A 13451-nucleotide genomic window follows, 5' to 3' on the forward strand; every position below is an offset into this window, starting at 1 on the left:
AATTAGTATGTCTTCTATTTAGGACTTTGTGGGATTTTTATCCTTAATTAGTGCATCTTATGGTTGTATTATTTAATTAGTGTGGTATTTTTTGTAATCTTACTTTCATATTTCATGCAAATTAGTATATTGTAGTTCTTGTAAAGGATGCTGGTATGTTGAATTGAAGAAATCAACCCCGTGTTTCCCTCATCTCTTTTTCATGATCTTCCTCTCTTCTTCCTCTTCATTCTTTTGGTGGTTGTACGGCATGAATGATACTTTAGTTTCCATCAAGGGCTTCTTGCTTCCTAAAAAATGTTAGAAATATTTAAAAAACTCAAAAAGGCTATTAGCAAACAGATTGTGTGGTGGTTCTCTTTGGGGTGAGCTTGATTGGAAAAACTTCTTGTGGAGTGTGGTTTTTGATCTGGCGTTTGATGATGGCAAATTTTGGGTTTGATTTGGAAAAGTCTGTCCAAATCAACAAGGCTATTTTCTGCACTAATTGACAACTGGGAGTGATGGCGTATGGTGCTAGTGACGATGGCATGGTGGTTGTGATAACTTGGCTCTGCTACCAAATGATGGAGGCAGATGCATGCTTCCTTGCTACAAAGCTGTAAAACCCTGTATTCTGAAGTCTCAAGTTTTATTTCAAAAAATGCAATACATAGCGCAAAAAGTTCTCTCACGCCATGCATACTATTTTCTGTCTTCCTGTATTCATTTGCACAATGAAGCTTTTCTATGCATCAGATGAATGAGTATAATTCATCATTTGTTTATCTTATTCTCCCTTTTCCATGGCTGTCAAACCATTCATTGTTACTTTATTGGATGCTAATGCTGTACAGCGGCTTTTCAAGCTGTTTTGTTTCATAATATTTTGTGTTGGAAAAGGTACTGAAGTATGATATGCTTTCAGGAGCAGGAATGCTTGGAGCTTAGGAAGGAAAGGGACAAGAAAGAAGAGCAGCTTAAATCTATATTTTCACAGAATGAAGCAAAAGATGGCAATGCTTTGAAAGACAGAAGTTTGTTAGTATAAATTCTCTCTCTCTATTTTGTCGTATATATAAAGGTTAAAAAGTTAAGAATTTTCTTTTTACTTTTTTATAATCTGATGCCTCTTCTGAAGCTTGGAGATTAGAGATTGGGTTGCATTTGTCAAGAAAACTAAATATCTTCTCATAGCAACCTGGAATGCATACACACACACACACACACACACACACACACACACACATATATATATATATATATATAAATGTAAATATATACACTGAAACACTTATCAACTTTTGCTGCGCTGGACACTTCCTATGTGTGTTGGTTGTTTTCTGCTTACCATGCCATGAGCTATGTAACTGCTTCGTGTTATGACATGGTTGAAAATTATGCCTAGTTGCTTTCAGACACATCCTATGAACATGTTATTTATGCTTTATGTGAGAGCAGGGCTGGTGATCTGTAGTAAAAATTGGATTCACATAATGATTGAGATGCTAAGGTGAGTGTTTATGCCGTGCAAGTCCTTGGAGGTTTATTTTCCATGTTTCCCATTTTTTTTCCTTGGGTGAGATTTCATTTAGGGAATAGAGAAAAACTTCGTTTATGGGGGGAGTAGTGGATCAGGGATATTGCTCATCTTCATCTCCATCGCCTTCTGAGTTGTGATTATGCTCCCATTTTTTGATTCTTGTTTTCTGAACAAGGTTTTGTTTCTTGGAACTTTTACTTTGGAGGAATATGAATGAGAGGGAAACAACTCATCCCATGCAGTTGTTAGGGGTGCTTGATTCTTTTAATTATCCTCCTGGGTCTAAGAGCAGGGTTTGAGTTTTGGATGCCTTTGGAGATTTTCCCTGCAAATAGATTTGATCCATCTTACTTGTGACTCGTAAGTCTAATACTCTAATAGTGTTCAATTTCATTCAAATTCTCTTATTTGGAAAGCTAAGGTTCCTTTCAAAATTAGGATTTTACCTGCTTTATAGTTCTAAATCACATTAATGCCAATGATTTGCTTCACATGAGAAACACTTTTAAAGCTGTCTCTAGATGTGTGTGCAAGCTTCGTCTCCAAAGTGTTGGTTGAATGCACTATTGTTTTTGCATTGTTCTTTCTCTTGGCATATATGGAGTGAGCTTTTCCCTCAATCCCTTCATCAGTTCTTGATCAATTTTAGGTACTTTTGGTTCTTTGAAGTTTAGGATCCACAGCCTTCAATGTAGCTTCAGGAGCAATAGGGCTAATCTGTTGCCGACCGCTTCCAGTATCTTCACATTGAGAAGTACCATATGATCCCCATCATTTCTTGTTACTCCTACCTCCACTGCTGCTGCAGTCTCCCACATCATAGCTATGACCACTTCTCGATCTAAACTTTTGTGCTTCTTCCCATTCCTAATTCCCTAAACTCTCCCAGCTTGCAATCGTAATCTCATGATCTCCATCCTCTCCTGATTGAATGAACCCCTCCTTTTCTTCTCTAGATTCCATATGCAATTTCTCTTCCGACTCTTCCCATATCTTCTGTTTCTGTCTTTTCTGCCCTCATATTTTTTAATATTTGCATTGTGTTTGTCCTAGGTTTGGATGAAACATTTGAACACTTGGAAATTTTCCCATGTTCATGGGCCAAGTGCTACTGCATTCTTGTAAAATCCTCTTTGATTTGTTTACCACAGAATATTTTCCTGTAATAATTATAGCAAATTGCCACCCAATATCCTCACTTGGTGGATCCCCAGGCCCAGCACCAGCTGCTGCCACAGCAGCACTCCCTTGACCCTCCCCTTTCCTACGAGGCATCTTCAACTTCAAACCTTCAAAGAGTATAATTTAAAGCTACAAAAATGGGTGGTGGTGGTGGAGGGGCAAGAACAAGAGGCAAAAATAGAGAACATTAATAATTTTGTACGTTATGATTATGTGATAAAGTTTCATGACTTTCATGTTCAAGTTTTAAATTTCATCTTCCATGCAGCATGCTGGCATTTAGCCAATTAGAAAAATTAATTGTAATAATTAGTAGAAGAAACATAAACGACTAAAGGAATTCTGTTTCATATAAATAAATTGGAGAAAAAAAAATCAGAAATAAAAAGTTCAAAACAATTGAAATGATTTTAAAAATTCCACTGAGTTAAGATTCAGGAGCACATCTTCTTAACTGCCTGCTAGGATTCCCATGTTGAATCAACCATTGACATGGGAATCCTGTATACATTCCTGGGAATCTTACAATGCAAAACAAAAAAAAAATGTTCTCATGAGGTAGCCATCTCATTCCCAGGAATGAGATTCCTGAAATGTCATTCCATGGGAATATTTTCAATGCTACGAACTAAATGCCCCCTAAGAAAGTGGATGGCTCTGGAAAGTGACTTGAAAATGGTACATGTAAAGACTAGGGCAATGGGTATATGTGGCATCTGAGTATCTGACACTAATTATGTATAATTATTGATTACAGCAGAAGTTAAATTTGTGTTTCACATGGTTTGTTTAATTTTTTTTTTATGGAAGTTCTATGTGAACTTCTATATAATGAAAGTTTGGCGTACAATAAATTGATATATCTTGACACTTTCTACACACATTGAAAAAATATATATTTATATTTTAAGTTAATAAAAGAAGTATATTGAGATAGCAGAGAATTACAATCAAGAGAGGTCAATAAATCCAGAGAAAGAAACCAATAAAACAAAATAAAATTGAAAAAATGTAACAAATGCTAACTAAGAAATCCTCTTTTCAATCTCTTGCCATCATAAGTAGTACAGTATTTGTCTAGTTCGTGCTGCCCCTTCATACCCTTACTGTTACAGCATACAAACAGACTTCTTTGCTTGTCGACTCATGCAATCACAATCCTGTTTTTTCTAACAATTGTTGTGTTAGACTTGCAATCACAATCATGGTTTTAAATAAAGGCCGTGAACGTTACGAAACGCCGTTACGTAACGATTTTTTGGGTTACTGATACCCTTACGCACCGCGAAATTGGTGGGAAGAAAAATCACGGCTATAGCGGCTGTTACGGACCTTGACCGTTACATAAAGGCCGCTACGGCCATTACATAACCGCTACAGGACTGTTACATAAAAAAAATTGATTTATTTTTTACTTTTTCTTCTCACTTTTTCCCTTTTTTCATAAATCATTCTCAATATACCATGTGGCGAGAAGGGGAAAAGATTACAATGAGGATGACAATGATACAAAATTTACTATTTCTTTAAACACTAACAAGAGATGCATTAATTAACAATTTGAAAATACTAACTTGTTAGGAAAATTTTTTATTTTGATAATATTTGTAATGTGATAGTTATGTTCTATATTTTTCAACTTCAACCTTCTTTCTTTTCTAGCTATTTAAATCTGTATTATTCATATGTCTTATGTGTCTAATAGATTAATGAAGTGTATAATGTATTTTGTTTTATTAATTAATTTAGCACACATGAGAATTTATCACAGATAAGAACAATGAGATGTATAAATATGCACACACATGTAATTTTTCTATCAATGCTTGTTTAAAACAAATGTAAACTTGTTGCCCTTACCAAATAACTTAGTTACTTGAACAAAAGGATCCAAAAAACACTAAACTCTTTCTAAGAAGGGCTAAAAGCTTAAAACATGCAAGTACGCTAATATGCACAAGGTTGTGCGTGCTTCAAAAAAATTCACTGCTGTTACACCCGCTTTTCGTTATGTAACATCTGCTACTCCCTTTTCCTGTTACACCCGTTACTGTTATGTTATGCTACCTGCTACCGCAATTTAAATTATCATTATTATTATTATTATTATTATTATTATTATTTTTAACAATTGTTGAGCCTTTAGTAGGGTTGCAAATGAGCGGAGCCACTTGTGAGCTACTTGGTGCTTGGCTCAATAATGGCTTGCTAGAATTTGTTCATTAAGTTAAACAAGCCGAGCTTGAGTTCAAATTTCAAGCTCGCCAGTTAAATGAGCCAAGCTCAAGCCAAGTCATATTTGACTTGTTAGGCTGGCAAGATGGCCAGCTCATTTGCTAGTGAAATGGGCCAGCTTGTTTACTAGCTCATTACTAGCTCACAAACTAACTTGATGTTAGGCTTGTGAACTAACTGGATATTATTCTTACTAAATATTTGATTTTTAAACTTCAAAATATATTTCCCTCAAATTATCTTTATTAATTATCAATATATTTAATTAGTTTAATGGCTCAGCTCATTCATTAATTTAAACAAGCTTTAGTAAATTTGAGTTTGAGCTTGAACTCAAGCTTTCAAGCTAATAAACTCAAGCTTGGCTCATTTATTAATGTGAAACAAACTTTAGTTGAGTTGAGCTTGCGTTGAGCTTGAGTTGTATACATGCTAATTGAGTTTAGCTCAAACAGCACCCTTTAAGTTTGACGAGTTTTAGCTCTCTTTCAAGCATTTGAGCAGAGCTGAGCTTTGGCTAGCTTGAACTTGGCTTGGCTCAGCTTGTTTGCAGCCCTAGCCTCTAGATTGTTCTCGTTAATTCCCTCACACAAGCACCAGGAATGGGCAAAATACCAGCCTTAGTCTGCTACCGGCTAAACCGTTAGTAGAGATAGAGGCACATAAGAAATATCACCCAAGAAATCAAAAGATTCCAATTCATACCCAAATTGATCACTTACCTCATCTAAAAATAATCCTCCTTTACAAGAAAAATACTATCCGACACACTTTCATCAATGCATCGCTTTTTTTGTCTTATCCTTTGAAATAATTTTATCACTAATATTATTTATTGAAATATACCTTCGGTCAATATGATTCCTTAATATTAAAGTTGCCATCCCTATTTCTTTTCATTAACTTATCCACACTTCTGATCCATTAGGCCTCTCAACAGGAGAATTCCTTTTTACCTTGGACTTCCCACTGTCCAGCAACTGTAAGTCTTTGATGTTTTTGACTTTCCTCAATCGTAAATTTTGCCTAACTTCCATCTTCTCAAGAGAACCTCTGGAATTCTTATCAGTAGCACAGACTAACTCTCATCTTACCTTATCTCATAGATTTAACTGGCCCATTTTACCCTAGCTTCGTATTATTAGAGGCATGGCTATCTCGAGCACCAACCTGATCATTGACCTTATTAGTCTCCATATTCCTTTTCTGCTTCTCTCATGCCTTCGCCCAACCTCCATCCTCCCAACAGAATCCTCTGGAATTCTTATAAGCAGCACAGACTAACTCTCACCTGCACTGTATGTGCAGGTGTTTTGCTGTCAATGGAGCACGAGCAGGCTGCTTGGTCTGCATCACACCCCTACAATGAGCACACACCTTGTTTATTTCCCCCATGTCTACCTGGCTCCTTGATCTATCATTTCTCCGTAACCCCTTGCCGTGCACATCACTACCAGGAAGAAAGCCCTTGTTAACACATGGAACTCCTCAATAAAGCCTTGCCATCCATTCCCATTAGATCCCCTCCATGAACAAAAACTGAAAACAGCTTACCTTTCCATCCCATCCCTAATTCAAAAAATCACCTCAACTTTGTTGGTTGAATCATCATCCAATATGCGATACCACCAAATTCTCTGGTATGGCATCCCTGCCCCAACCTTCCAAATGCAGATGACAAACTATTCAAAACAGCCACTTCACTGCTTCCAAAGGGATTCTCACCCACCGATTTCAATTTGAGTTATGCATTAGTACAAAAAGACAGTCACACCTTCCTAATCTATCCAGTGTCAGATTGAAGGTTTCCCCCTCTGCCATAATGACAGGACTGAAACAAATGACAAATGTAAGGAGGACAGAGTAGGAGGTTTTGCAGGAGTCATTTCACTTGCACTCCCGCACATTGTATATATATATCTAATCTAAACTTAATTTTAGGTGTAACTAATGGGTATGAAACTTTACTTACCATGCAGATGAACATTCCTCGTCATGTCTTTAATGGGTGAATGTGGTACTTTTTAAAATTAGTTCTATACGTTTGAATTACATCGACAGTAAACAAATGATGCATAGAATTAGTTTTGGCCTTTGACAGGACAAATCAGGATCTCTGCTACTGGGTGCATGTTTGAGAGCCTTTTGGGGCCATTAGCCGCTTTTTTTTGTTTTTAATTTAAAATCCTTCTTATTTTTTTAGTCACAATAGCAGTGTAGTTGGCTGTCATATTGTAGACATTACATCTCTTGTCCATGCTTGCTACAGAATTGTGAATGACAGCGGACAAAATGGCAGGGAGTATGGATTTGCTATGGTTCATCCAGGGATTGCTGTGCAATGTCAAAATGTGAGCAGCTCATATGATCATGCCCACTGTAAGATTGACTTTGTAATAAATGAATTCTTGATATGCTGGAATCCTTTAACTTTCTGATTGTGCTGTTATTTTCTTATTCATTGGATCTTTTGACATATCTTTTTATCTTTATTTTGTGCTTGCTAGCTACGAGGAGCTGTAAATCTGTAGGACTTCAGACAGACAAAACTGGTGCTTCGAGTCACTTAACCACAAATAATGATCTCTCTAAAAATTTGCTTGCCATCTGGGGCTCTCCAAGTTGTCAAATATTAGGAAGGAATTTGGTTTCCAAGTTATTTGAGGCTTGTCCAACAGATTTTCAAGTCCTTTTTGGGTGCATGCGCATGAATACATCCTCAAAAATGATGACAGGCTCCGACACAGTTGAAAGCTCTTTTTATGTGCCTTTGCAGGATCACATGCATCACGTTAATTCTTCTGAAGCTCTAAAAGTGTCTCATCTTTACTCTATTTTGACAAAGGTACTTTGCTGGCTGATGAGATTATTTGTTTGCCTAAATAATTATAATGGCAAGCATGCACCTTTCATGAATTCGTGATATGCCAGTGTTAATTTTATAGGCTTCGTTCATCTTGTGCTATAACATTTTTCATGACTTGGACCTATGGAGTTCTACTTGATATTTTGAGTGGGGGGTAATGTTATGTCCCTTTCATGAATTCGTGATATCCCAGTGTTAATTTTATAGGCTTCGTTCATCTTGTGCTATAACATTTTTTATGACTTGGACCTATTGAGTTCTACTTGATATTTTGAGTGGGGGGTAATGTTGTGTCCCTTTCTATTTGACATGTTAGCTTGTGGAAGTCAAGAGAAGAGGACATAGACACAACCATTGGGGGGGGGGGGGGGTGTTGCGTTTGGTTCACGGCATCATTTAACATTTCCCACAATGATGCTTGACATCTCATTCTTATGTTTGTTTGGGCCCCAGAATTTGACATAGCAGGCACTTTACATTCCTAGGAATGAAAGATTTCCAAAAAACATGGGCATCCCATTCCCACCCTTCCCATGGGTTTCATGGAACTCAATTTCCATGGGAATCCTACTTTTGGGACCAAATTTCCCTTCCTGGTTTGTTTGGTGGACAGCAATGTGCTGATAATATAATATTGTTACATGCTATATTATATTTGAAATAATAAATTATTAATAAAAATGAAAGTTTTATTGTTATTATTATTATGATGTTATATGTTCTAAAAGGCGAAGGCGTGAGTAACGGCATTTTAACCCCTAAAAGGTGAGGCATAAGCCTTAAGCTGTTGAGACGTAAGCCTTTTGAGAAATTTATTTTTAGATAAAAATGTGTGAATAAATTATATTTTTTAAAAAAATAAAGAAAAAGGTTAAGGAAATTACTGTTAATGGTTATTTAGTCATTTAGCATTATTATTTTGTGTTAGAGTTTTGTTAGTAATAAGTGTGAGCTAGTAAGGGTATTGTGGTAATTCCTATTGTACTTGACATATACCATAAATAGAGGGAGAGACCGATCATTTAGGTCTTCCATTTTACCCAATTATCTAACATGGTATCAAAGCATGATTTTGAAACCTAAAGCCTAATTGTTGCCACCACCATCAAAATTGAAGCCTAAAACCCTAAATCCACTGCATGTCTGCCGTCATAGAAGAATTTCCAGTAACACTATAGCCCTAGAAAACAGCCAGCAGCAGCCGAAAGTCAAACCAGTTGCTGGAATTTTCTGGCCAACATTTCCAGTTCATGAACATCAAATCTACTATAGATTTTGCAAAAACAACACCATAGTCACCCACAGACACTGCCGATCTGCGCCCCATCTCCAGGTAGTGTCTTACACTCTGGTGGAAGGCTGCCAGGGCTGACTCCACGCGCTGGCGCGTGAAGCTTACTTTCAGGCATGATTTTGACCTGAAATCATCCAGCAGTGGTCCAATCTCTCTATTAACATGTTATTGGAGTTTTTCATGATGTTTTTTGTCCAAAGATCTCACCTTTTTTAATTGCTCATGTGCGGCACCCAAGGTATGGTTGTTTCATGCTTTGTGAATCTGTTTATCAATGGTTATTGAGTTTATTGGGTCTGAAACAGTGGGATTTGCTGTGTTTCTTGATTCAATGTTCTAATTCCTTCCATATATCAAAATATCAAGCTGTTGGGCATGTGTTTGGCCCAAAGATCCAATCTTTGTTGTGACCATGCACTCATGGTAATTCACTCATGGTAATTCGTTAGTTGTTGTTCAGTGTTAGTAACGGTCATTGGCGACTTTCTTGGTGGCGATGCTCATAAGATGTTTTTTGTGAGGCTGTGGCAGTGTTAAATAAGTTTGTTGGTGATTTATCCATGTTAGTTTTGGTGGTTCACCTCTCCAATTGTTCTAGTGCTGTGTGTTGCTTTCTTGGGGTTGCATCTGAGTTTCTTGGTGCTGTGGCGGCCTTGTACTGATTTATTTGTGATTTGTTCATGGTGGGTCACCTTGTTTGTGGTTGTTCCGATTGTTCCAGCAATTAATCTTATGACCATTGGGGATCATTGGTCTGAGTTTGTGAATGTTGGGATGGAGTTTGCAAATCCCAAAAGTATGGTTCGTTCGTTAGTCACTTGTTTGAGTGAGCCGCATATTGTGACTATATCAGAGGATGATTATTCAAGGTATCTACAGTATCAATTGTCTCAACAAGCGTCCCCCATCACATTGCGTCTTTTGCCCAAAAAGGTAATCCTACAGTCTGTATGTCATTTGGTATCCTTCCTAAGTGCAACCAGCTTCTTTTATGATCTCCAGTATTCTAAAAATCTACCTCAAGTTACCCTTGTTGATGGGTCCCTTATTGCTGTTAAGGGGATAGGAACAGCAATTCCTACTCCTTCTATCTCTCTTTCTTCTCTTTTATACATTCCTAAATCTCCTTTCAATCTCATGTCAGTTAGTAAGCTTACAAGGTCACTAAATTGTTTTGTCACATTCTTTCCTGATTCTGTAGTTATTCAGGATTTGAAAATGAGAAAGACAATTGGCACATGATGTGAGGCTCGTGGATTTTACTACTTTTGAGTCACCTTCTCCACCCATTGCCTGCACGGTTGCAGCTGCACCACTTCAAATTCATTGTTGCCTTGGTCATCCGTCCGTGGTCTGTGGACAAGTTAAAATAGCTAGTTCTTACATTGAGTTCTGTGTCTAATCTTGAGTGTGAGTCTTGTCAATTGGGCAAGCATCATCGTGTTCCCTTTGCTTCTTGAGTTGACAAACGGGTGGTTTGTCCTTTCATGCTAGTCCATTACGATATTTGGGGTCCTAGTCGTGTCATATCAAAGTTGGGGTTTTGGTACTTTGTTACATTTGTTGATGACTACTTTAGGATGACTTGGTTATATTTAATGAAAATAATTCTGAGTTGTTTGATATTTTTGTGCCTTTTGTTCCCAAACACAGGCTCAATTTGATATGCCAATTAGGATACTTTGTAGTGATAATGCTAAGGACTCAGCACCCAATTCAATACTTATATGACTAACTTTGTTATGATTCATCAATCCTATTATGCCCACACTCCACAAAAAAATGGAGTTGCAGAGCGAAAAAAACAGACATATTCTTGAAGTCACTCGTACCCTATTGTATCAAATGAATGTCCCCAAAGTTTTTTGGAGTGATGCTGTGCTCACAGCATGCTCCCTCATTAATAAAATGCCTTCCTCTTCCTTGGCGGTAAAGCCCCATATTCATTTATCTTTCGTAAGGCTCCTTTGTTCTCCCTTCCTCCTCGTATATTTGGCTGTGTGTCCTTTATCCATTAGTTAACTTTAGAAATGGATAAGTTAGATCCTTGTGCTATCAAATGTAATTTTTTGGGCTATTCCTATACTCAAAAGGGATGTCGATGTTATAGTCCTACTTAACATTGATTCTTTGTCTTAGCTAATATCACCTTTTTTGAGTCTACACCATACTACACTAATTCCTTGAAATCTGGTGACCTTGATGAGTCCCTTCCTTTGCCTTGCTTTCCATCCAAACCTAGCATCTGTGCCAACTCCTCTTACATCTTCATCTAGTTTGAGTCCTTATCGCTTGGATCATCCCAATTTGTAGGTATACACACAACGACTCAATGGGGAAGTGCCTTCTCCAACTTCTACTATTGTGCCTTTAGTTCCCTTATCGAATGATCTCATTTCCTATGATGTTGATCCTCCTATAGTTGTTCGGAAAGGTAAATGCACTTGTACCCAACATTTGATCTCTAATTTTGTTTGTTAAGATTTTCATCCTCTTCTTACTATTTTGTTAGTACTCTGTCTTCTATTTTTCTTCCAAAATCTATTTTTGAAGCCTTATCCCATTCTGGGTGGAGGACGACAATGGTTGAAGAGATTCGTGCACTACATGATACTGATACTTGGGATTTGGTTCCTCTTCCTCTTGATAAGTTTGTGGTTGATTGTCGCTGGGTATGCAACGTGAAAGTCAGCCCTGATGGTTTTGTTGCTCATTTGAAGGCCTGCCTTGTTGCTAAGGGGTATACTCAGGTCTATGGTTTGGATTATTCAGACGCATTCTCTCTAGTTGCTAAACTTGCCTCAATACGTTAGTTCATTTCTTTAGCCACCACTTGTCATTGTCTTGTGCATCAGTTAGATGTGAAGAATGCCTTTTCTACATGGTAATCTTCATAAAGAGGTATATATGGAGCAACGACCTGGGTTTGTTGCTCAAAGGGAGTTAGGTTCAGTATGTCTGTTTAAGAAATCATTGTATGGATTAAAACAATCTCTAATAGCATGGTTTGGCTGTTTTAGTGTTGTAGTACTTGAGTTTGGCCTCCATCGGTGTTTAGTAGATCACTTTGTATTTTATCATTATACTGCATCTGGCTGGATTTTGCTTATTGTGTATGTGGATGACATTGTGATCACTGGTGACGATGATCGAGGTATCTAGGACCTAAATCTTTACCCACAAGGTAAGTTTCATACCAAGGACTTGGGACCATTGAAGTACTGCTTGGGTATAGAAGTATTGAGATCTTATATGGGAACTGTCTTGTCACAGAGGAAGTATGTTCTTAATCTTTTAGATGAGACAAGGTTGTTGGGCTCCAAACTTGTTGACACACCCATGGATCCCAATAGTAAGTTAGTGCTAGGACCTAGGTCGGTACCGGAGACTTGTTGGAAAGTTGAATTATCTCATAGTCATTCGACCAGATATATCCTTCGCAACAAGTGTTGTGAGTTAGTTTCTTGGTTCTCTAAAAACAAGTCATTGGGATGCAGTAATTTGCATTTTGAGATATCTCAAAGATTCACCAAGGAGAGGTTTCTTATATCAGGATCGGAGTCACACTCATATTAAGGGATATACAGATGTAGATTGGGCCGGGTCACCTTCTGACTGAGGATCCACAATTGGGTATTGTATTTTTGTTGGTGGTAGTTTGGTATCTTGGAAAAGTAAGAAAGAAACTGTGGTGCTCAGGTCGAGTGTTGAGTGAGAGTATAGGGCTATGGCACACACTACATGTGAACTTGTTTGGTTGAAGAACATGTTGAAAGAACTAGGTTTTCACATTCACAGCCTATGGAGTTGATGTGTGATAATCAAGCTGCTATTCATATTGCCTCCAACCCTATCTTCTATGAGCGGACAAAGCACATTGAAGTTGATTGCCACTTTATTCGAGAGAAACTTGTACATAAAACAACCACGCATGTGAAGCCTAAGTTTTAGCTTGTTGATTTGGTCACTAAAGCTTTGGGAGGTGCTTGTGTGAAATTCATTTGTAACAAGCTAGGAGCATATGATATATATCCTCCAGCTTGAGAGGGAGTGTTAATGGTTATTTAGTCATTTAGCATTATTATTGTGTTAGAGTTCTGCTAGTAATAAGTGTGAGTTAGTAATGGTATTATGGTCATTCCTATTGTACTTAACATATATTATAAATAGAGGGAGAGATTTATCATTGAGTTAGGTCTTCCATTTTATCCAATTGTTCAACAATTACAAATAATATATATATAAATTGTAAACTGCTTATTTGGCATAAACATCAAGTAAATCATGCCAAGAGATAGCTATAACTTCACAAAATTCAAGTTATTTTCAAGATTGGGGATGCAATTCTATTA

At 37.3% G+C, this 13451-nt stretch overlaps 1 protein-coding gene across 3 annotated transcripts in view; it reads left to right on the forward strand.

Moving 5' to 3' along the window:
- LOC131164521 (protein SENSITIVE TO UV 2) overlaps positions 1-13451 on the forward strand; it is a 70597-nt gene that overhangs the window by 25875 nt on the left and 31271 nt on the right. For 2 of the 3 annotated variants that reach the window (XM_058121782.1, XM_058121785.1), the window contains exons 3-5: positions 908-1020; positions 7209-7318; positions 7447-7784. In XM_058121782.1, the coding sequence (XP_057977765.1) occupies positions 908-1020; positions 7209-7318; positions 7447-7784 (561 nt within the window). The remainder of the gene's footprint in view (positions 1-907; positions 1021-7208; positions 7319-7446; positions 7785-13451) is intronic. The other variant, XM_058121783.1, reaches the window with a different exon arrangement.

Source organism: Malania oleifera, chromosome 9, assembly GCF_029873635.1.
Source record: "Malania oleifera isolate guangnan ecotype guangnan chromosome 9, ASM2987363v1, whole genome shotgun sequence".
In the NCBI taxonomy this organism is placed as follows: Eukaryota; Viridiplantae; Streptophyta; class Magnoliopsida; order Santalales; family Ximeniaceae; genus Malania; species Malania oleifera.